Source organism: Schistocerca americana, chromosome 10 (assembly GCF_021461395.2).
Source record: "Schistocerca americana isolate TAMUIC-IGC-003095 chromosome 10, iqSchAmer2.1, whole genome shotgun sequence".
Classification (NCBI taxonomy): domain Eukaryota; kingdom Metazoa; phylum Arthropoda; class Insecta; order Orthoptera; family Acrididae; genus Schistocerca; species Schistocerca americana.
The window spans coordinates 50,036,263-50,058,245 of record NC_060128.1 but is presented as its reverse complement, the minus strand read 5'-3'; the positions used below and the strand labels follow the sequence as shown (position 1 = coordinate 50,058,245).

At 42.4% G+C, this 21,983-nt stretch overlaps 1 protein-coding gene across 2 annotated transcripts in view; it reads left to right on the top strand.

Moving 5' to 3' along the window:
* Positions 1-21,983, top strand: part of LOC124552608 (protein spindle-F) — a 154,017-nt gene that overhangs the window by 65,011 nt on the left and 67,023 nt on the right. For both annotated transcript variants that reach the window (XM_047126935.1, XM_047126934.1), the window contains exon 4: positions 19,663-19,754. In XM_047126935.1, the coding sequence (XP_046982891.1) occupies positions 19,663-19,754 (92 nt within the window). The remainder of the gene's footprint in view (positions 1-19,662; positions 19,755-21,983) is intronic.

Here is a 21,983-nt window from a genome sequence, read left to right as displayed (position 1 = left end):
ATCAGAAAATCGTCTATTCCCTTTTTACAGAAATCCATATACTTGGATATGGAAAAGTTCATTACTATTCCTAAAACATAAAACAGCAGTGATAACAACAACAGCACAGTGAGTCGAGTCTTACTTCAAAGGACAGGAAAACAGACAGTGTGCTGTAAGTGCACAAAATGTGTGTCAGCACCATAGCAGTGTGGTGTGTAACAATTGTAAACATTAATGTCATCCATGTTTGCTTAATGATTTGTTCATTGTGAATACATAACCCCCAATCTGAGAACAGTTTGTGATAATACTGGTGGCTTCTGTTTCAGTTTTTATAATGTATTTAATGAAAATTATTCAGGATTAAAAATGTACTAATTTTAATTTAATAAAAGTGCTAAAAATAATCACAGCTGTCTTATATTTTGATAAACCTTAAAACAAAATATTTGTGCATGTTAATATCCACAAAATACTTTTTTTTATTTAAATTCTCGAATTAGACGTAACAGGTTCATTGGACCCAGGGTATGTAAATATGCAAAAAATATAGGTCATGCACATAACTGTTAAGCAAACTAACTCCACTGTCTTTTGAATTAAAAGCAGTCACTGAAAGTACATTATCTCGGATGCTAAGGCCGAACAAGTCAAACGAATCTAAGCCAAAAATATTTTCACTGTCTTTTGATTGCAACACAGTAAATTTCATTGCCCTAGTGTGAGATTTGTAAGTGGCAGGCAAACTACACTGTCAAAGTACCGGGCTTTCCTGTCTGTCGTGTGCAGTGAGGTACGTGCTAGACTTTGACAGGTGTGGTGAGCCTAACTGCTCGTACGTGGCACGATTAGACGAGGTTACAAAAGCACCTGTGTCCAATTGACCAATTGAAAGTCAACACAATGGCCAACAATTTGTAGGGCTACAAATAGTTTGTCGATACGGTGTCACATATTGCTGTCTACTGCATGACAATTGCTTGCCACACAAGCTGCATTGACCGACCATTCCACCGTTTTGGCACTTCGATGAAAAAGAAGAGGAATGGCTCAGATATCTCACCCAATTCCAGGCCCACTGTCAAGTCCATCAAATTCGAGATACTGTGAAATCTCATTATTCCCCATCTGTCGTGGGAACCCCTGTGTTTGGCTCAGTTAAAAAACTCTTCCCTACGTCGTTTTCCAACGTACTCTCCTATGACGAAGTAATAGGTGCTTTACGTGCCGATGCAAACACGTTGGCAGTGAATGTAAATAAATCAAATTATATGCAGTTTGGGAAAAGATGTCAAAATGTAAATCTCAATCTGGTGTGGGGTGACAAAGCCTTAGTCAGAGTGATATCCACAAAATTGCTGGGGATTCATGTGAATGAAAACTTAAAATTTAATGACCACGTAATAAAACTTGCACAGAAACTTAATTCAGCCTGAAACTTCCTGGCATATTAAAACTGTGTGCCCGACTGATACTCGAACTCGGGACCTTTGCCTTTCGCGGCCAAGTGCTCTACCATCTGACCTACCGAAGCACGACTCACGCCCGGTCCTCACAGCTTTACTTCTGCCAGTACCTCGTCTCCTACCTTCCAAAGTTTACAGAAGCTCTCCTGCGAACCTTGCAGAACTAGCACTCCTGAAATAAAGGATACTGTGGAGACATGGCTTAGCCACAGCCTGGGGGATGTTTCCAGAATGAGATTTTCACTCTGCAGTGGAGTGTGCGCTGATATGAAACTTCCTGGCAGATTAAAACTGTGTGCCCGACCGAGACTCGCTGCAGAGTGAAAATCTCATTCTGGAAACATCCCCCAGGCTGTGGCTAAGCCATGTCTCCGCAGTATCCTTTATTCCAGGAGTGCTAGTTCTGCAAGGTTCGCAGGAGAGCTTCTGTAAAGTTTGGAAGGTAGGAGAAGAGATACTGGCAGAAGTAAAGCTGTGAGGACCGGGCGTGAGTCGTGCTTCGGTAGCTCAGATGGTAGAGAACTTGCCCGCGAAAGGCAAAGGTCCCGAGTTCGAGTCTCGGTCGGGCACACAGTTTTAATCTGCCAGGAAGTTTCATATCAGCGCACACTCCGTTGCAGAGTGACAATCTCATTCTGGGGTTAATTCAGCCTGTTTTGCCCTCAGAATTATTGCAAATGTTTGTACCTCAGAGGGTGGCAGAATGGCATATTTCGGCTATTTTCAATCTCCTGCCATATACGGAATAATATTTTGGGGTTCCACAACAGGGCGCCTAAAACAAACTCTTTTGTTGCAGAAGAGGGCCATCCGAATAATAACTCAGTCATCCACAGTCACACTGCAAACCCATATTCAAGAAGCTTAGAATACTTACTATACCATCATTATACATATACAAATGTGTATTGTATGTCAGGACGCACATTGCAGATTTTCAGACAAATGCTGACTTTCATAACTACAATACCCGTAATAGCGCAGCACCCCATACTCGGCGAACAAAATGAACGAGTACACAAAGGCATGTGAGCCATATCGGTGCAAAACTGTACAGCGCACTGTCAGTCAACATCAGGCAGTTAGAAGATGATGACAAATTTAAAACAGAATTTAAAAAATCTCTAGTTGAACAATGTTTTTATTCTTTAATGACTATGTAGGTCAATAAATTTTTTTCTAATGATATTTATAAAGGCAAAATGGAAAATACTCTATCTGTACCTAATCATTCATTACCTAATCATTCAATACATTTACATACTTATAGGACAGCTGTTGTGTGACGTAAATATATACTTAAGCAGTGTTGTGTATATAAGGACTTGCCGTTTAGGGAGGACAAAATTAAAGCCTTACAAAAAAGAGACTATGCATTTAAAATAACAAGCAGGGATGTATATAGCCTATATTAACTTCATTGTATTATTATTAACTTCATTGTATTATTTTGTTTTGTGCTTTTTTACGTATATATTGTTTGTGTCCCATTTCTTTGAAATGGCTTACATGTACCCTTGACAACATCCATACAATATTTATTGTGAACGGATGGATAAATAAAATAAATAAATAAATAGATGAGGGCACAACCTTAGCTGCATTACTGCTAGAACCTGTAGCCAGTTTTGAAAACACTGCAGTTACATAATGTGAACAAGAGCTGCTGTCGCGAGAGCGAGCAGAATTGGCGCTCTTCTGCCATTGTGAGCAAACTGCCCAACTATGGCTCGACTCTCCACGCAATTAACGTGACGTGTTGCACAGTTTGCAATCTTGCCACTTATTGCGAGCAAAACAGCGAGGGCAACACTTGTTTACTAAGCTGTCTGTGCATCTGTGTGCGCGCTCATTGTGGCTGCCGAGTGGGGCAGACGCGGGCAACAGGCGACTTGACCTGACAAACTGGACCCGATTAAATTTATTTGCGGCTACGGCGCCAGAATCGAATCATTCTAATATTTGGAACACTAGATGGAGCAAAGGATCTGAGCACCTGTGAATCTCTTCTCTAATTCTGATATCAGGGACATTGTAAGTGATCGCATCTCGTATCGTATCACTATAAAAGTTGGCACGACTACACTCGAATTTACATTTCCCAGTGATACCGCGTAAGTCAGTATACTACTGATGGTACGTCTGTTCCAGCTGTGTTTTAATGCAAAAGAACTGAAATCTGGCTTCCACGATCTGAATCTGCTGTTTGTAATACTGACTTAATGCACCTACTGCTTCGTCGTAGGAGAGAGTGTCAGGAGACCACATAGGGAAGAGTTTTTGAATTGAGCAAAACACGTGGGTAGCTATTCTAACATTAACAAATTACAGCAAAATATGAAAAGACAAATAGAAAAGCAATTTGCGAAGCCTCTGAAAAGAGAAATAGTTTATTTCTGCAGCTCCCCTCCTGTAATACGTGCAACAACAAGAACAAATGAGCAAAGAGAATCACTGTAACGACAGCTCCCCTGCGGCAACCTCGAACACGTGAAAAGCGAACAAAACTTGTCAATCGGACTCGTCACCACTTCTTGTGGCTGTGCCCTCGTGTGATATTTTACGGTACCTGGCTGGGTGAGGGGAGGCTGGTATAATAGGTGGGAGGCTTGTTTCCTCTCACTACAACACAAAATGCACACATGGTTAAAATACACTTTATCACAGAAATCAATTGAGTACTTAACTTTGACGATGCCCAGTCCGAAGTTCTGTGCTTAACAGAAATTGGTGTCCGTATCACTACTGTATACGGTGACATAACATTTCCTCACAGTTAGCTAAGGTGCGAGGTGACGACTGTCACTGTGGTAGACTAGAGCACAGTGTGACATATCGAGGTGCAGTGCAAACTGAGTCCCGATGCGACGTGCTGTGGTACGGAGATAGCGAGACTGAGAAAGATCGGTCTGCAGTGGCGCAATATTTGCAAGTGCTGACTGGTGTGCTGTTGAAGGCATACGCCAGCACACCCCCATCTTGTCTTTCCTGGAAATTTCAGTGAACTCCTATCTTTGCAATTTTTTTTTCAGCTGATATTTCATTGAACACTGCTCATCAAATGTGGGTGTGTTTTGACAACCTTTACTGCATTTGCTATGAAATTTTGATTGTTTGACAGCCTAAAATATCTGAGTGCATCAAGTTGAATAGGTGAGCTAGGTACCCAAGTTTAACAATGTGATGGAATTTGTCCTTTACCATGTCTAGTACAGTTTGCATTTTTGTAGCATTGCCACCTATCACCACCAGAAACTTTTCTGGTCCATACTTCTCCAAAACATTTGTGATGAGCTGAGCAATGTACTCAACATTGTGGCTGGTGCTTTTAGTCGGTACAAACTCAAAAGAGAAAAGTGGTCCAGGCTTTGAAACTATGAAATTAGTAATGGATTAATTTTTGAGATTGCTTGAGCCATCACACTGCAGACGAAGATTCTTGCTTATTTAATTGACCTTTCATTTCTGTGTACTGTGCATCTAAGTAGGTAGAGGATAGTAGATGTCTTCTTGGAGTTAACTGGATGCTAGGTCTGATTCTTTCGAAGAAAAAAAAAAAATCTGTCCAGAGTGTATGTTCTGCCACGGACATGGGATATCCACTGATGAATACGGTTTTGGTGAGGTTTTGACTCCGCATCTATAACACTAAACAAATTTGTCAAGCTAAAACAAAAAAGCTCACAGTTAAAAATAATACAAGTTGCTAAAAATCTTGCCTTTTCACCATCCCAAAAAAGAACTATATTAAAAAATTACAGCGGTCTGAAAATGAAGGTAAAAATACCTCAGGGTCAACTTTATTTGTGAGGATCTCAGATAAAAATACATGATGGTTAGCTTGCAATATTAATTGAAAATTATTATACGGAGAGGTCCAAAAAATGTATCCACTGTTTAAAAGTCCATAACTGGCAAACTAATTGACAGAGTTGTCTCATCTTTGGTAGTGTAATAGTTTGTAGTTCCGGCAATAGCCACACAAGCGTTGTATTGCGTTGTTTTGTTTTGTCAGATGACAGTCGCAGAATAGTCAGTGTTTTGTTCTTAGTTGCACCTAGTTACTCGAGTAAACATGGCTGGCGCAAGGCTTACATTCGATGAAAGGAAGTCAGTTTTGAAGTGCTATTTTAAGTACGAAAACATTAATGAGGTTCAACGGCAATGGCGAAATGAGTCTCAAACAGAGCCACTGACACGTTTAACAATTCGTCGCATTCGAGACAAATTTGAAGCCGAAGGCTGTGTTAAACATGCACACAAACAACAATCTGGATGACCTGTAACAGTAACAAGTCCGGCTAACTCCTGTCGTGTGTTACAACAATTCACTCGCTCACCACAGAAGTCTGTGAGACAGTGTGCCCGTGAAACGAGATTGAGTCGCTCAAGTGTTTGGCGAATTTTGAAGACAGCAAAGTGGAAGTGCTACATCGCACGATTGCTACATGCAATGAACGAGGACGACCCAGATTGTAGAATGGAGTACTGCGAGTGATTTACTAACATGGTGTGCATCGATAAAGAGTTTGCGGAATGATTGTGTGGTCTGGTGAGGCACAGTTCAAACTCAATAGTACAGTAAATTGCCACAATTGCATCTACTGGGCCACCGAAAATTCGAGCGTCCATGTAGACAAACCCGTGAATTTTCCAAGAGTAAATGTGTGGTGTGGGTTGTCTTAGTGGGGCTTTATTGGGCCGTTCTTCTTCGACGGCACAGTTACCGGTGAGGTGTATCTTCAGAAGCTTCAGACATCCATTTTACCTGCCATCCAAGACTTGTATGGAGACGGAAGAGTTTACTTTCAACAAGATGGTGCTCCAGCCCACTACCAATCTAGCAGGAAGATGGATAGGCCGTAGAGGTGCTGTGGAGTATCCACCACGTTCCCCAAACTTAACTGCTCTGGACTTTTACCTGTGTGGAACACTAAAGGACATCGATTATCGACGAAAGCCACGCACATTGGATGAACTTGGAGAATCCATCGTACACTCATGTGCAAATATCCAACTGAACACGTTGCAGTTAGTAGTTCGTGCTGCAGTTTGGCGGCATCGTTTGTGTGTGGATGCTAGTGTTGACCATTTTGAACACCTACAGTGATAGCTTTAAGTTGGACTTCAATTTCACCAAAAATGAGACAACTCCGTCAATTAGTTTGCAAGTTATGGACTTTTAAACGGTGGGTACATTTTTTTGGACCCCTCTGTATATGCAAAATAAGCTTCATGTTTTGTTGATTTTAAACTAAGAAAAGCCTTTGGATATATAACAGCAGGCCAGATGAGGCCAAAGTGACCTCATTTTTTTAAAGCCCCTACCCTAGCTACCTAAGGTTTGTGTATTTTAAATATTTGCTTTTAGTATACATGAGGTCAACATAGGAAGAGATTCTCTATGGAATTGAGGATGAAATGGTTTGTGGAAGTAGCTGACTAGACCAACTTGCTTTGAATGATCCTGCTGAGCTTGGTCTGGTCCTGACTTGTTGAAATCTTCCACTTCAACCAACAAGGATTTATGAGGGCTTTTCCTTTGAATACATTTCTTAATCACTATACCTATGTAAGCAGTTTTTTCAACTCCTAAGGGCACTTGAAACACTTTATGATAAGCTTTTCCATTTTGACGGAATGTGACTATTTGTATTGCTTAAAACAATATTTACAAGAAACTCCTTTTCCTTTTAAATTTAAAAATTCAAAACAGGTCCCTTTTCTTAACAATCTTGCAATTGTTCAATAGCCTATTGTTTATAAAACTTTTAAATAACGCAAAGACAAGGTTATGTTGCTTCTCACTCAACACACAGACCTAAATGGCTTTCGGATGGTCAGACCAGTGTTGCCACTCCCAGTTAACCAAATAACCTGCAGAATTGCATGAATTACCTAAAATTATCAGACAGTCACTCAAAATTTCATCTGCTATTTGCAGTTACAGCAATAGTACTAATATTTACTTAGAATAATTGGAAGTAGAGTAAAATTTTTTTATCCATAATGTTTTTAATTAGGGATGTGCCATTTGTTGATTCCAATTCCAAGAATCGCCAAGTCTCTAGAAATTGACTAGTATTGAAATCAAATGATTTCAGTGTCCCTGGCATCGATTCTTTGTCACTAAATCTTTTTTATGTTGTTGTTTTCATTTTATGTTCAGAGCTGTGCAGTCATATGAAAGTAGATAAAGAAAGGAGCAGAACAGAAAACTATAGTCTGACTCAAATGTCACTGTTTCTGACAAAAAAAGCTGGTTTCCCCCCCCTCCCCACTGAAAACCGTTTAGCATTATGAAGTGTGTTAAATGACAAAGCACTGCCCCATGGACAGTGTTTTTACACACTGGCTTATCACTACACAGCTATTCAGCATGGTGTGTGTGTGTGTGTGTGTGTGTGTGTGTGTGTGTGTGTGTGTGTGTTTTGCAGTGGCCCGGTGTAATGTTAAGCTCTCTCTATACAGCTTAAGTGTTTTCGTGGACTGACTTGTTGAAGAATGCTAGTTCTGATTTCTTGCAGCGCCGATTTCTTCCGCTAGCACCGGATGCTTCTCCGAAGATTTCACTGCTAGGAAGGGGAAATTTTCTCTCTCTCTCTCTCTCTCTCTCTCTCTCTCTCTCTCTCTCTCTCCCTCTCTCTCCCTCCCCTTATTTACAAAATACATTACTCTTGGAATATCATTCAATGCACCAGGACATATTTATTTCCACTTTGTGCAAAAAAAAAATTTTTTTCAACCCAATTAATACATAAGCTTTTATCGTGGCTGACTATCCACGTCCAGTCCACGTACTCTCGACAGCAGTTCAACGTCTAATAAACAGTCACTATTTAGAGTCTCTCCATTTGTTTTTTAACAATACAATGCTACATTACTCTTTGCAGCCGGCCACGGTGCTTCCGGGCCGTGTTTACTTATTCTTGGCAGGTCGCACTGAACACTTGCCAGCGCCGACGAATTATCTCCCTTCCAGTTTCGCCTGCACAAACAATAAATGGGTGCAGTACCCCGTGCTCATCCTTGCGCCTGCAGTGTTACGTGGCTTTATGCCTAATTACAGGCTTACTATTTTATCAGTTGATTTGTTTTCACCACATAACGCCCGCTGTTTACGTCCTCCTTCGTTGCTGAGCGATGTATCACTTTTCGTTCTGACGCCGCAACTCTTCCTTTCCTATATCTTTACTACTTTTTATCTATATAAATTATGAACTATTGATTTTGCCGTTTAACAACTTTTTAATAACTGTGGAAGTATTACAGGCATCGGGTCCCACCTAATGTGTCACTCGCCTATACTTATTACACGAACCTTTCAAGACTCAATCGATCTGTTTACAAAGAGAAAGCAGAAGATCTATCCGACAACGACCTAGGAAGCTTGACGCCCTCGCGGCCCGGGCTCTTCCGTGGCTTGCAGTAGTTTGCAGCATTCGTTTTATTCCTCGCCCACTTGCTGCTACGTCGAACTTTCGTGATGATCATCGGGCAACGTCTTCCAATTTATCTGCAACATAAATAAACTTTCTTCCCACAGTATTTCTGAAAACCCAAAAACAAACTTAAAGAACATAATAGTAATAACTGTTCTTACAATTTTTCATATAAGTCTTGGTCAATTTAATGAGGGGTGGGACAGGCCTAAGCCTTGTGACCTCATGCCCTGCTTTAAAAAAACGCGTGTTCGAAACGGCTGGAACACGAGTATCTCCAGACTTTCGTAAAATTCTGGGGGACTACTGTGTGTGTGTGTGTGTGTGTGTGTGTGTGTGTGTGTGTGTGTGAGGGGCGCGCGCGTGCGCAGCTGTCAGCAACGCGCACCTTTTCTTGGTACAGCAAGTTGAAGTGGTAGTAAAAAAATTATACAGTTCTCTCGTCTTTCTTTCCATGCTTAATAATAAAGGCATAGAATGATATACAAAGATTTAAATGTAAACATTTAGAAATTATTAATATCGGGAGTATTGCCCAACCCTTATTTTAACTGTAAGCTATGCCTTCTAGCAGTAGAAACTTCAGAAAGTTTTTCTTTATAGATGACCAGATACTGGCCATTTAAAACTACTTTGAACAAATTCCTAGTGAAATACTCATTTATAAATGGTTTTGCCCACCTAGAATTTGCCCGGTCCACATCACTGTGTCAGCCACTAAAAGTCTCTGTCCTCTTTGAAAATATTTAGGGAGTGAGGAAGCTGCTCATCAAATTTACAAACACGATGTAATAAACCCGAGGTTCAGGAATTAGTGTTTAGTAACTTTTTAGACAGTTTGCATTGTGTGACACGTACCTATTTATATGAAACTTCCTCATAAACACACAAAAATTTTTCCTCTCATGGACTTGGGCTCTATTTTTCAACCGGTATATATTCCCCAATTCTTAATTTCCCCTCAATCGCCTTTAAGATCGGTTTGTTCATTTGGCTACTACTACAGTTACGATAAATGAGCTGTAGTGAAAGTACGTACGCAAAGCTGTAACTGGCTAATCACGGTTCAGTTGATAGCACAACCAGTTGGCAGTTGCAGCAGGCTGAACGAGTCCCGTGAAGCTTGCCGGGCTACCAGAAACCCAAATGGGCCTGCTTTAACCACTGTGCTTCAGTACAGTGTGTCCGTCACAGCAGCTTGGAGTGCTTTAATGGTCGAGGCAGAGAGAGGGCCGAGCGGACTGGAAGGGGATTTTGTACATCCCTGATGATGTCTGCTTGTAAGTTAATCAGACTAGTTGCTGTTCTTGATTTGAATTCTGGAATACTTGCTGCATCTTCTTTTTTGAAGAAATTTCAGAAAACCATGCTGAGTAACATCACTTTAGTGGCACTATTGTCAGTAATATTACCATTGATATTGCACGGTGAAGGTATCGATTATATGTTGCCACTCGTCTACCTTACATACGACCAGAATCTTTCTGGATTTTCTGCCAGATTTTGAGACGAGTTCCACTATGGAAACTATTAAAAGCATGTCGAATTCGAGTCTGCACTGAATTTTGAGCTTCTGTAAACCGTGAGAAATCTTGGAGATTTTAGGAGGAAAGAAACTGCTTGTCCTCTACTGAGCTCTTTATCTAATATTATAAAAGATTTCTGCCACTTTACACAGGCCACTATCGGCAGTCTGTATAAGGGCTAGGTCAACATCTACACGGTATGTATATTAAAGTGGAGTGGAGTTTAAATCTCAGAGTCTAGACATTCTGATAGTTGTCGGAGTAGTGGTTAATGAGGTATTTTCTAGAATGAAATTTTCACTCTACAGCGGAGTGTGCACTGATATGAAACTTCCTGGCAGATTAGAACTGTGTGCCGGACGGAGACTCAAACTCGGGACCTTTGCCTTTCACGGGCAAGTGCTCTACCGACTGAGCTACCTGAGCACGACTCACACTCTGTCCTCACCCCATAGAGCACTTGCCTGCGAAAGGCAAAGGTCCCGAGTTCGAGTCTCGGTCTGGCACACAGTTCTAATCTGCCAGGAAGTTTCATATCAGTGCACACTCCATTGTAGAGTGAAACTTTCATTCTAGAAACATCCCCCAGGCTCTGGCTAAGACGTGTCTCCGCAGTATAATTTCTTCCAGTAGAGCGAGTTCTGTAAGGTTCGCAGGAGAGCTTCTGTAAAGTTTGGAAGGTAGGAGACGAGGTACTGGCAGAAGTCAAGCTGTGAAGACGGGGCGTGAGTCGTGCTCGGGTAGCTCAGTCGGTAGAGCACTTGCCCACGAAAGGCTAAGGTCTCGAGTTCGAGTCTCGGTCCGGCACACAGTTTTAATCTGCCAGGAAGTTTCGACGTATTTTCTACTTTGGTTTTGGATGCCTGAGATTTTAATTTCCCTGCCTGATGTCTGTTACAGTCTTTTGAACCAGAATATAAAATGCATTGGTTGCATGGAAATAAGTTTGACTTCTAGTATTATGGCAATGAATTGCACCATTCATTGTTTTTCCCTGGCCAATTTTGCTGGAAAAAAATTTGAATTTGTTGTGGAACATTGTGGAATATTCTCACTTCGGCCTTTACAGTTTCACGAAGTTTCAATAGGTTGTGGCACTATACGTAGCATTCGAAATACTGTCTGTAATGGAGGTGCATTCTGAGCAGAGAACTGTCACTGACTCTCTCTCAGTGGGAAACTGGAGCATCGCAGAATATCCACGGAGACCTGACAGTGAATAAAAGTGCAAAGTTGTCGGGCAGGGCAGCTGTCGTCGTAGCAGTGAGGTTGCGCAAACCTGCCTGATCTCCTGCGTACTGGCCAGCTCGACACAGCTGTGACTACTGCAGTGACGGTGCGTGCGGACGCTCTCCTTCGACGAGATCCGCAGACCTCGCTGCTCGACTGAATATTTCTGTCGGTAGTGCCGACTCACTTGTCCACCAGTCGGGGTACTCGAAGGTGGCTGCCCGGTGAGTTCCACGCCACCTAACAGAACCCTAAAGAGTGACAAAAGACCGTCTGTGTGGAATTGCTCGTGCTTTACGAGGCCGACCGTTACAGTTGTCTGTCGAACGTCGTCACGTGCGACGAACGGGTTCCTCACTTGAAGTCGCACCCTCGGCTATTAACGTCACAGTGACCGCCTTGTGGGACTCTCGAGGGGTAATGGTGTTTGATGTCCTTCCTCACGGTGCAATGGTCGGCTCTGAAGTCTCTCGTGCTACCCTCAGGAAAATGATGAAACAATTTCGGCATATTCGCCACCTGTATCGCCCGATGTGGGGCACGTTCTGTGGGGAGCAGTCGCTGGACGATGCGGCGAGACATTTGCTTCAGTGTTGACCAGTAGTGCGGTACCTCCCAAGATTGTGGCATAAGGCTGTTGCATCGAATGGAGATTATAGTGAAAAATAGGGTTTTGTAGCCAAAAGATCGGGGAATGACAAGGTGTGTCGGAATCCTGAATAAAACCGACCTGCTTTCAGACAAAAAAAAAATTGTATTCCTTTTTTAACATCCCTCGTATTATTGGTAAAGCACGGTGTGGTTTGGCCCTAGATTTTTACTCTTCCTGCAGTGTCGGGCTTCTGGCGCTCACGTCCACAGCTCATGGTTGAGGGGCTGGGGTTGCTGCCTCTGCATCACGGGGTCCCGAGTTCGATTCCCGGTTGGGATAGGAATTTTCTCCGTGTGGGGACTGAATGCCTGTGTTGTCGTCCTCATCATTTCGTAATCATTCTTTAAAGTGGTGAGATCGGACGGGTGGTGTTACCGTGCACTTGAGCGCCCCACAAACCGATTGTCGGTCGTCATTTCAGGTGCTCGTTGCCTAAAATAATTGAAATTTTGTTCTAAAAAGAAAGCACATACCTCATCTCTGATATAAAAATACAGGTTATACTTTCCTGGAGATAAGGTATGTAAAAGAAGAGATGACCTTACACAGTATTTTGAAAAATGGTTATTTAATGACCATTTTTATGAAGTTAATGATTTTTATGACATCATTCGTATCACTGGTTTTTTCCCAGTAGTTCTTGCCTGTGGATCATGCAGTGACTACTAGTATAGTTTTTGGTGATATCATTAATAAGCTATTTTGTTGTTGTTGTTGTTGTTGTTGTTGTGGTAGAGGTGGTGGTCTTCAGTCTGAAGACTGGTTTCGTGCAGCTGTCCACGCTTCTCTGTCCTGTGCAAGCCTCTTCATATCCAAATAGCTATGCAGGCCACATCTTTCTTAATCTGCTTACTGTATTCATCTCTTGTTCTGCCTCTATGATTTTTACCCCCTCCCCCTTTCCCCCCTCGTCCACATCCCTCTAGTACTACACTGACAATCCCCGGATGTCTCAGAATGTGTCCTGCCAACCAATCCCTTCTTCCAGTCACATTGTGCCACAAATTTCGTTTCTCCCCAATCGTATTCAGTACCTTCTCATTAGTTATGTGATCCAGCCAGCTAAGGTTCAGCATTCTTCTGTAGCACCATATTTCAAAAGCTTCTATTCTTTTTTTGTCTAAACTGTTTATCACATCTTTGTTTTAGACAAGGCTGTACTCGAGACATATGCCGGGAAAAAAGCTTTTATTGCCATTTCCAGTCTTCGTTTCATATCCTCCCTGCTTTGCCTACCGTCAGTTTTCTTCTTCCCAAATAGCAAAACTCAACAAAACATGTCAGTGGTGACCTTGGCCTCATTGGTGCTGCAGCATTTTTTTCTCTTAAAAAGTTCAGCAGGACCAAATATCTCAACTACAGTAGTATGTGACAGTGTAGAGTATCCTCCAGTAATGTCTCTTCCTGCTGTTACCTAACTGTCACAGTTAATACTGAGAGCCCAGCTAAATTATTCGATTAATCCATTTGTAATGAAAATTTGCACGAGACCAAAGTTAAGATAATTCTCGATGTTGGTTGCTAAATCTCTGATACACTGTAGTTAATAAGTGGAAGTGACGGTTAGTAGTTTTAACCTATTTTATTAATTTTGTGCAAGCATTAATTTTTTAAGAGTTCTGTACATCAGTCGTTAAAAATGAGCCCTTACAAGAACACTTTGTTGTTTGTCTGTTAAGACCCATTTTACACAGGAACAGGTAGAGGTACCAAGTTGAAATTTATGTCACATGCTAATGTCTATAGTGCCTTGGCGGTGTAACAGATGTTAGCTGTTAAGTCAGTGCAATCAAAAGATATGGCCATTTGTCACATATTTTGATACTCGCAAAGTCGCTTATCGAAACCTGTACGATACTTCCCATTTACATAGAATCGTGAAATCTTCATAGTACAGATAAAGGAAACAATCTAAGAGGTGTTAATTTGTACTTATATCACACGAAAATAGTATTTCTTTTTTCTTTTGTTATTGAACTTAAAACTTAAAATTTAAACATTTTTGGAAGCTTTGGAATTCCCGGGACAGATATCTTGCCTGTATTGATGTGAATACTAGGCAAAAATTGCCAAGTTTCTCAATTCCTAGGATAGATGAAGAAATCAGTATACATAATTATACATAATTAAGTTTGTACGTAACCCTCTGAGTGTAAGTCCTAGTCACCTGTTGAGAGGCCAGACAAACGTGTGGTTCCTGAAGAGGGGCAGCAGCCTTTTCAGTAGTTGCACGGGCAACAGTCTGGATGATTGACTGATCTGGCCTTGTAACACTAACCAAAACAGCCTTGCTGTGCTGGTACTGCGAACGGCTGAAAGCAAGGGGAAACTACAGCCATGATTTTTCCTGACAGCATGCAGCTTTACTGTATGGTTAAATGATGATGGCGTCCTCTTGGATAAAATATTCCAGAGGTAAAATGGTCCCCCATTCAGATCTCCGGGTGGGACTACTCAAGAGGACGTCGTTATCAGGAATGTCAGATCCCTTAATCGGGCAGGTAGGTTAGAAAATACAAAAAATACAAAAAGGGGAAATGGATAGGTTAAAGTTAGATATAGTGGGAATTAGTGAAGTTCGGTGGCAGGAGGAACAAGACTTACGGTCAGATGAAAACAGGGTTATAAATACAAAATCAAATAGGGGTAAAGCAGGAGTAGGATTAATAATGAATAAAAAATAGGAGTGCGGGTAAGCTACTACAAACAGCATAGTGAACGCATTATTGTGGTCAAGATAGACACGAAGCCCATGCCTACCACAGTAGTACAAGTTTATATGCCAACTGGCTCTGCAGATGACGAAGAGATTGATGAAATGTATGATAAGATAAAAGAAATTATTCAGGTAGAGAAGGGAGACGAAAATTTAATAGTCATGGGTGACTGGAATTCAATAGTAGGAAAAGGAAGAGAAGGAAATGTAGTAGGTGAATATGGAATGGGGGTAAGGAATGAAAGAGGAAGCTACCTGGTAGAATTTTGCACAGAGCATAACTTAATCATAGTTAACACTTGCTTCAAGAATCATAAAAGAAGGTTGTATACATGGAAGAAGCCTGGAGATACTGGAAGGTTTCAGATAGATTACATAATGGTAAGACGGAGATTGAGTAACGAGGTTTTAAATTGTAATACATTTCCAGGGGCAGATGTGGACTCTGACCACAATCTATTGGTTATGAATTGTAGATTAAAACTGAAGAAACTGCAAAAAGGAGTTGGGACCTGGATAAACTGAAATTACCAGAGGTTGTACAGAGTTTCAGGCAGAGCATAAGGGAACAATTGACAGGAATGGGGGAAAGAAATACAGTAGAAGAAGAATGGGTAGCTCTGAGGGATGAAATAGTGAAGGCAGCAGAGGATCAAGTAGGTAAAAAGACGAGGGCTGGTAGAAATCATTGGGTAACAGAAGAGATATTGAATTTAATTGATGAAAGGAGAAAATTAAAAAAAAGGCAGTAAATGAAGCAGGCAAAAAGGAATACAAACGTCTCAAAAATGAGATCGACAGGAAAGGCAAAATGGCTAAGCTGGGATGGCTAGATGACAAATGTAAGGATGTAGGGGCATATATCATCGGGGGGCGAGATAGATACTTCCTACAGGAGAATTAAAGAGACCTTTGGAGAAAAGAGAACCACTTGTATGAATATCAAGAGCTCTGATGGAAACCCACTTCTAAACAAAGAAGGGAAAGCAGGAAGGTGGAAGGAGTATGTAGATGGGCTATACAAGAGCGATGTACTTGAGGACAATATTACGGAAATGGAAGAGGATGCAGATGAAGATGAAATGGGAGATACGATACTGCGTGAAGAGTTTGACAGAGCACTGAATGACCTGAGTCGAAACAAGGACCCGGGAGTAGACAACATTCCATTAGAACTACTGATAGCCTTGGGAGAGCCAGCCCTGACAAAACTTTTGGAGCCAGTGGCTCCTTTTCAGGCAGAAGGGCTGAGGGGACTCTCCAGTCCTTTTTCTTCACCCTTGTTCCTTATCCTTCAATGCTTCTGCCTGAAGGAGGAGCCACTGGCTCCAGAAGCTTGCCAATTACAACCGTCTTTTATGTGTGTGTTATGCTGCCACTTAGCGACTAGATTTTTTATCTATCCAGTTATTTTCTTACATTCTTCACAACTAATCACACACAATGAACGTAAACTTTTTGACATAATAAAATCTATTGCTTTTAACTTTACAGTTTGGCAGAAGGAGATAGACTAATTTATTTCAGTATCTCAAAACAATCCAACCAATTACTACATTTCCCGTTCCTTGACTAATGTACAGTAATTATGAGCAACACAGACAGTTTGAGCAGCATCTTGTCCTGTGGGCTGGCTTTGAGGTGGCACTAATCAGAACTGTAACAGAGTAAGTGTACCACACTGGTTTCCTCTGTTCTACCTTGGTGACTCCAACAAACGAAATAAACCAAACAATGGAAAATCCAGGATGGAATGTAACAATACAAGAGAAGGAAAGTTGCTGCTCACCATATAGTGGAGATGCCGAGTCGCGATAGGCACAACAAAAAGATCCAAACAATTTTAGCTTTCGGCCATAGAGGCCTTTGTAAGCAGTAGACGTACATCCACACACGCTCAAACACACTCGTGCAAACACAACTTGCACACCCGTCTGCAGTCTCAGAGAACTGAAACCACAGTGCGAGCAGCAGCATCAGTACTTGATGGGAATGGTGACTGGGTGGGGGAAAGGAGGAGTCTTGGGCGGAGAGGGGGAGGGATAGTGTGGTGGGAGTGGCGGACAGTGAAGTGTTGCTGTTGAGACGGAGGGCAGGAGAGATGATGAGGAGGGGGGAGGGGGTAAGTAGCAGAAAGGAGAGAAATAAAACAAAATTAAAAGACTGGGTGTGGCGGTGAAGTGATGGCTGTGTAGTGCTGGAATGGGAACAGGGAGGGGGTTGGATGAGTGAGGACAGCGACTTAATGAAGGTTGAGGCCAGGAGGGTTACGGGAACGTAGGATGTATTGCAGGGAAAGTTCACAAATGCGCAGTTCAGAAAAGCTGGTGTCGGTGGGAAGGATCCGTACGGCACAGGCTGTGAAGCAGTCACTGAGATGAGGGATATCACGTTTGGCAGCGTGTTCAGCAACAGGGTGGTCCACTCGTTTCTCGGCCACAGTTTGTCGGTGGTCGTTTGTTCGGACAGACAGCTTGTTGGTTGTCATACCAACATAGAATGCAGCAAAGAGGTTGCAGCTTAGCTTGTCAATCATATGACCACAGAGGAGCATTCCCCTCAGTACTATCTGGGACTGGAGGAACCGAATTACATTCTCCGCAAGGGTTTCGGTTACCTCTCGTCGTGCCCCGAAATGAGAAACGTCCTGCCCACTATCCTTCCCACCCCTCCTACTGTGGTATTCCGCCGTCCACCGAACCTACACAATATACTCGTCCATCCTTACACAACCCCTGCTCCCAATCCCTTACCTCATGGCTCATACCCCTGTAATAGACCTAGATGCAAGACCTGTCCCATACATCCTCCTACCACCACCTACTCCAGTCCGGTCACTAACACCACCTATCCCATCAAAGGCAGGTCTACCTGTGAAACCAGTCATGTGATTTACAAGCCAAGCTGCAACCACTGTGCTGCATTCTACGTAGGCACGACAACCGCCAAGCTGTCTGTCCGTACGAGCGGCCACCGACAAACTGTGGCCGAGAAACGAGTGGACCACCCTGTTGCTGAACACGCTGCCAAACGTGATATCCCTCATCTCAGTGACTGCTTCACAGCCTGTGCCGTACGGATCCTTCCCACCGACACCAGCTTTTCTGAATTGCGCATTTGTGAACTTTCCCTGCAATACATCCTACGTTCCCGTAACCCTCCTGGCCTCAACCTTCATTAAGTCACTGTCCTCACACATCCAGCCCCCTCCCTGTTCCCATTCCAGCACTACACAGCCGTCATTTCACAGCCACACCCGGTCTTTTAATTTTGTTTTATTTCTCTCCTTTCTGGTACTTACCCAGCCCCCTCCGCACCTTCTCTCCTGCCCTCCGTCTAAACTGCAACACTTGACCGTCCGCCACTCCCACCACACTATCCCCCCCCCTCCCCCCTCCCCGCTCCAGCCCCCCTCCTTACCCTCACCCAGTCGCCCCTCCCATCATGCACTGGTGCTGCTGTTTGCAGTGTGGTCTTAGCTCTCTGAAACTGCAGATGTGTGTGTGTGTGTGTGTGTGTGTGTGTGTGTGTGTGTGTCTACTGCTGACAAAAGCCTTAATGGCCAAAAGCTACAATTGTGTGAATCTTTTTTTTGTGCCTATTTCGACTTAGCATGTCTGCTAAACAAAATAAACCCAATTATGTAGTTCCATTTAACAATTTTGACACTCTTTTATGAAAGACATTTCTTATAAATAATACAACCTCACCTAGTTTGCTCAGTTCTCCAGGAAAGTAGTGCACTGAAAAGTTTGACCCTGTGCGATACATATTTAAAATATTGTAGAAGTAATTGTCATAATAATCGGTTTGAGGAAATTAGTGCTAGTTGTAAATTGTTAGTAATCTTAGGCAGCTGGCAGAGTTTGCTTCATCACGTTAATGTAAAGCTTGACTTGTTTAAAAGCCCTAAAGGCTGCCCTCAATGGGATTTACGAAGCACAGTGTGTGAATTAATTACTACCAGAGAGCAGCAGTGGGTACATCGTTTTCATTGAAGTGTTTCACTCTGTACAGCTATGTCAATTTTGACTTATTTTCGGTAGCTCACAGACTGAATCTCAGTCTTAAGACTGCCACAATATATCGAGTGTCACAGTACGTGCGAGGCTCCTTCTGCGACCTATTCAAAACGAGTGATTAGTCAATACCCACGTAGCCACACAAAAATTTTAGACAAGATTTTGGTAGTAATTAACTTTGAGCTAAAATAGACGGATTCTGGAGGTTGGTTGTCGCAGCACTTCCGGCATTCTGACGACCGACAGAACTGGGCCTCCGCAGTGTAGTAAACTTCGAGAATGCTGTCGGGACAAATGTTCTGCGTCACTACTTTTTGTATGTTCACAAATAAAAATAATTTATTGGTGTACTGTTCAAGAGCCTCATTTGATATAAATTGTGCCTCTCACAGTTGTAATGTCTGAATGGTAGATATATACTTCTCAGTTCTGTGTGATCTAATCCACAATATTATACAATACAATTAATGAGGTCTCGCATTTGTGCAACTGTTTCACGTGTCGGAAGACAGCCGGCCGAAAGTGATCCCTCCCATTGTAGTAGTGAACAAAAAATCTCGCAGATGTCTCCTGTGACTGTTACCTGTACTTCTGGTGAAATTAAAGATCCTTGTTTGTTTTTACAGGTGCTAAAGAAGAAAGCCTTGAAGAAATTTCTTCGAAATTGATCCAAAGTATTTTGCAGGCGAAAGCTGATCTACAAAGCCAGTACGAACAAGTGAGTATTTCGTTGTACCTTTTCTTCCGTAGAAATAATTGTTCTGTGTTCTCAACTGTTGAAAATACTAGATTATGACTGATTATTGGGAATCTATAAGTGCTTACCATACCAATCAGTTCAAGTAAATTAGCACCAGTTGTAATCTGCCACCAGTACGCTTTAAAGGCAGCTGGTGGAGTTTGACTCTGTACGTTAACGTACAGCTTGTCTCATTCGAAAGTCCCACAAGCATTCACTGATTTGATCGGGAACGTTGTCATAAAGCTGTTGTATCCTCGTTTTGCAAATCAAACTACCTTTTCCTGCTGCTAGTTACTTTATTTAATCCATACACGTTTCGCCTTCTCCTGTTTCAAGGCAGCATCAGTGGGATCTATAGCGATACAGTTTTGTTAGTTATAGATTATCAAATGGTTCACTTCGCGATTTTTGGTAAAAACAAAATTACTTAAGATTTGCTGATCTGCGTTTCCTCACATCTGGTCTGGAGGTCACACTAGCACTTTTATCACTGTTCTGTTTTCACATCTTTGTGTTTTCGCCATCCACATACTGGTCACCATAATCAAAAAGATTTCGGGCTTGCAGCCGGTCGTCGTTAGCTTCCATCCACGATATTTCAACTGGACAACTGCCAGCCATCCTCAGGTGAGCCATCGAAGACTGACGAAGACGCCCTCCATTCCGTAATATATAGTGTGCAGCGAGTATTCCGCGCATGCGTCAAAATCATATGGAGAGACGAACCACACCGCCCGCCAGCAGCGCCCGACTGAATGTTCTCGTGAATGGAGTTGAGGTGATCTAAAAACTCCATCAATTTTTACTATTAAAAACAGTCTTGATCACGATTTATTTTACAAGGTGACCGGTTTCGACCACTACTGTGGCCATCTTCAGACCATTGAGTAGGAACCCCTTTCTGTTGGAGAATCACAACAGAAAGGGGTTCCTACTCAATGGTCTGAAGATGACCACAGTAGTGGTCGAAACCGGTCACCTTGTAAAATAAATCGTGATCAAGACTGTTTTTAATAGTAATTATTTACAAGACATTGATCACTGCTGTTCCCACAATGCATTCAAAAGTAATTCCATCAATTTTTCTTCTCCGTGGAGTTTTCAGATCACCTCAACTCCATTCATGAGAACATTCGGTTTACTGTTGAATTAGAGAAGACTGGTTGCCTCCCTTTCTTGGATGTGCTAGTTAGACGGAAGAGTGATGGCTCTTTGGGGCATTCGGTTTATCGTAAGCCCAAACATATTGATTTGTATTTAAATTCGTCCAGCTGCCATCACCCATCGCAAACAATGAGTGTACTTAAAACACTTGTACACCGAGCTCATGTAGTGTCAGATGGACGTAGTTTGCCTGAAGAGCTTGCCCATCTGAAGAGGGTGTTCAAAGAGAATTGATATTCTACCCGGCAAATTAGCAAGGCACTTGCAATTAAGCCAAAGAAACAGGGAGTGGAGAAAGAAGAGAGCACGTCTACTAAATCTTTAGCTTTTCTTCCCTTTGTTGCCAACTTTTCCTTCAAAATTGCAAGAATCCTCCACGGTTTAGAAGTGAAAGTAATTTTCCGTCCACCATCGAAGATTTCCGACCTGCCGGGATCAGTGAAAGACGATCTGATACTGCGGAAGCCGGGAATTTATGAAATACCTCATCAGTGTGGCATGTCATATATAGGACAAACATTGCAAACAGTACAAGAACGTTGCACTGAACATCAGCGCTGTACGCGCCTTTTGCAACCCAGCAAGTCTGCAATTGCTGAGCACTGCATTTCCACTGGACACTCAATGGAGTGTGACAAGACAACAATTTTGGCCACAGCAACATCCTTAATGCGTGGTACCCCGTCATCTCTAAGATCTGCTCCAGACGGAGACGTCAGAGTACTCCGATGGCCGCGGCAATTGACAACGCCGAAGACAGCTGGCGGGCGATGTGGTTCGTCTGTCCACACGATTTTGACGCATGCGCAGAATACTCGCTGCACGCTATATATTACGGAACGGAGGGCGTCTTCGTCAGTCTTCGATGGCTCACCTGAGGATGGCTGGCAGTTGTCCAGTCGAAATATCGTGGATGGAAGCTAACGACGACCGGCTGCAAGCCCGAAATCTTTTTGATTATTCAGTTCACCGGGAAAATTTTATATTTCACACTGTTCACCATGTTTCTCACTCTTTTTTGTGGTGTATTATCGTTCTTCT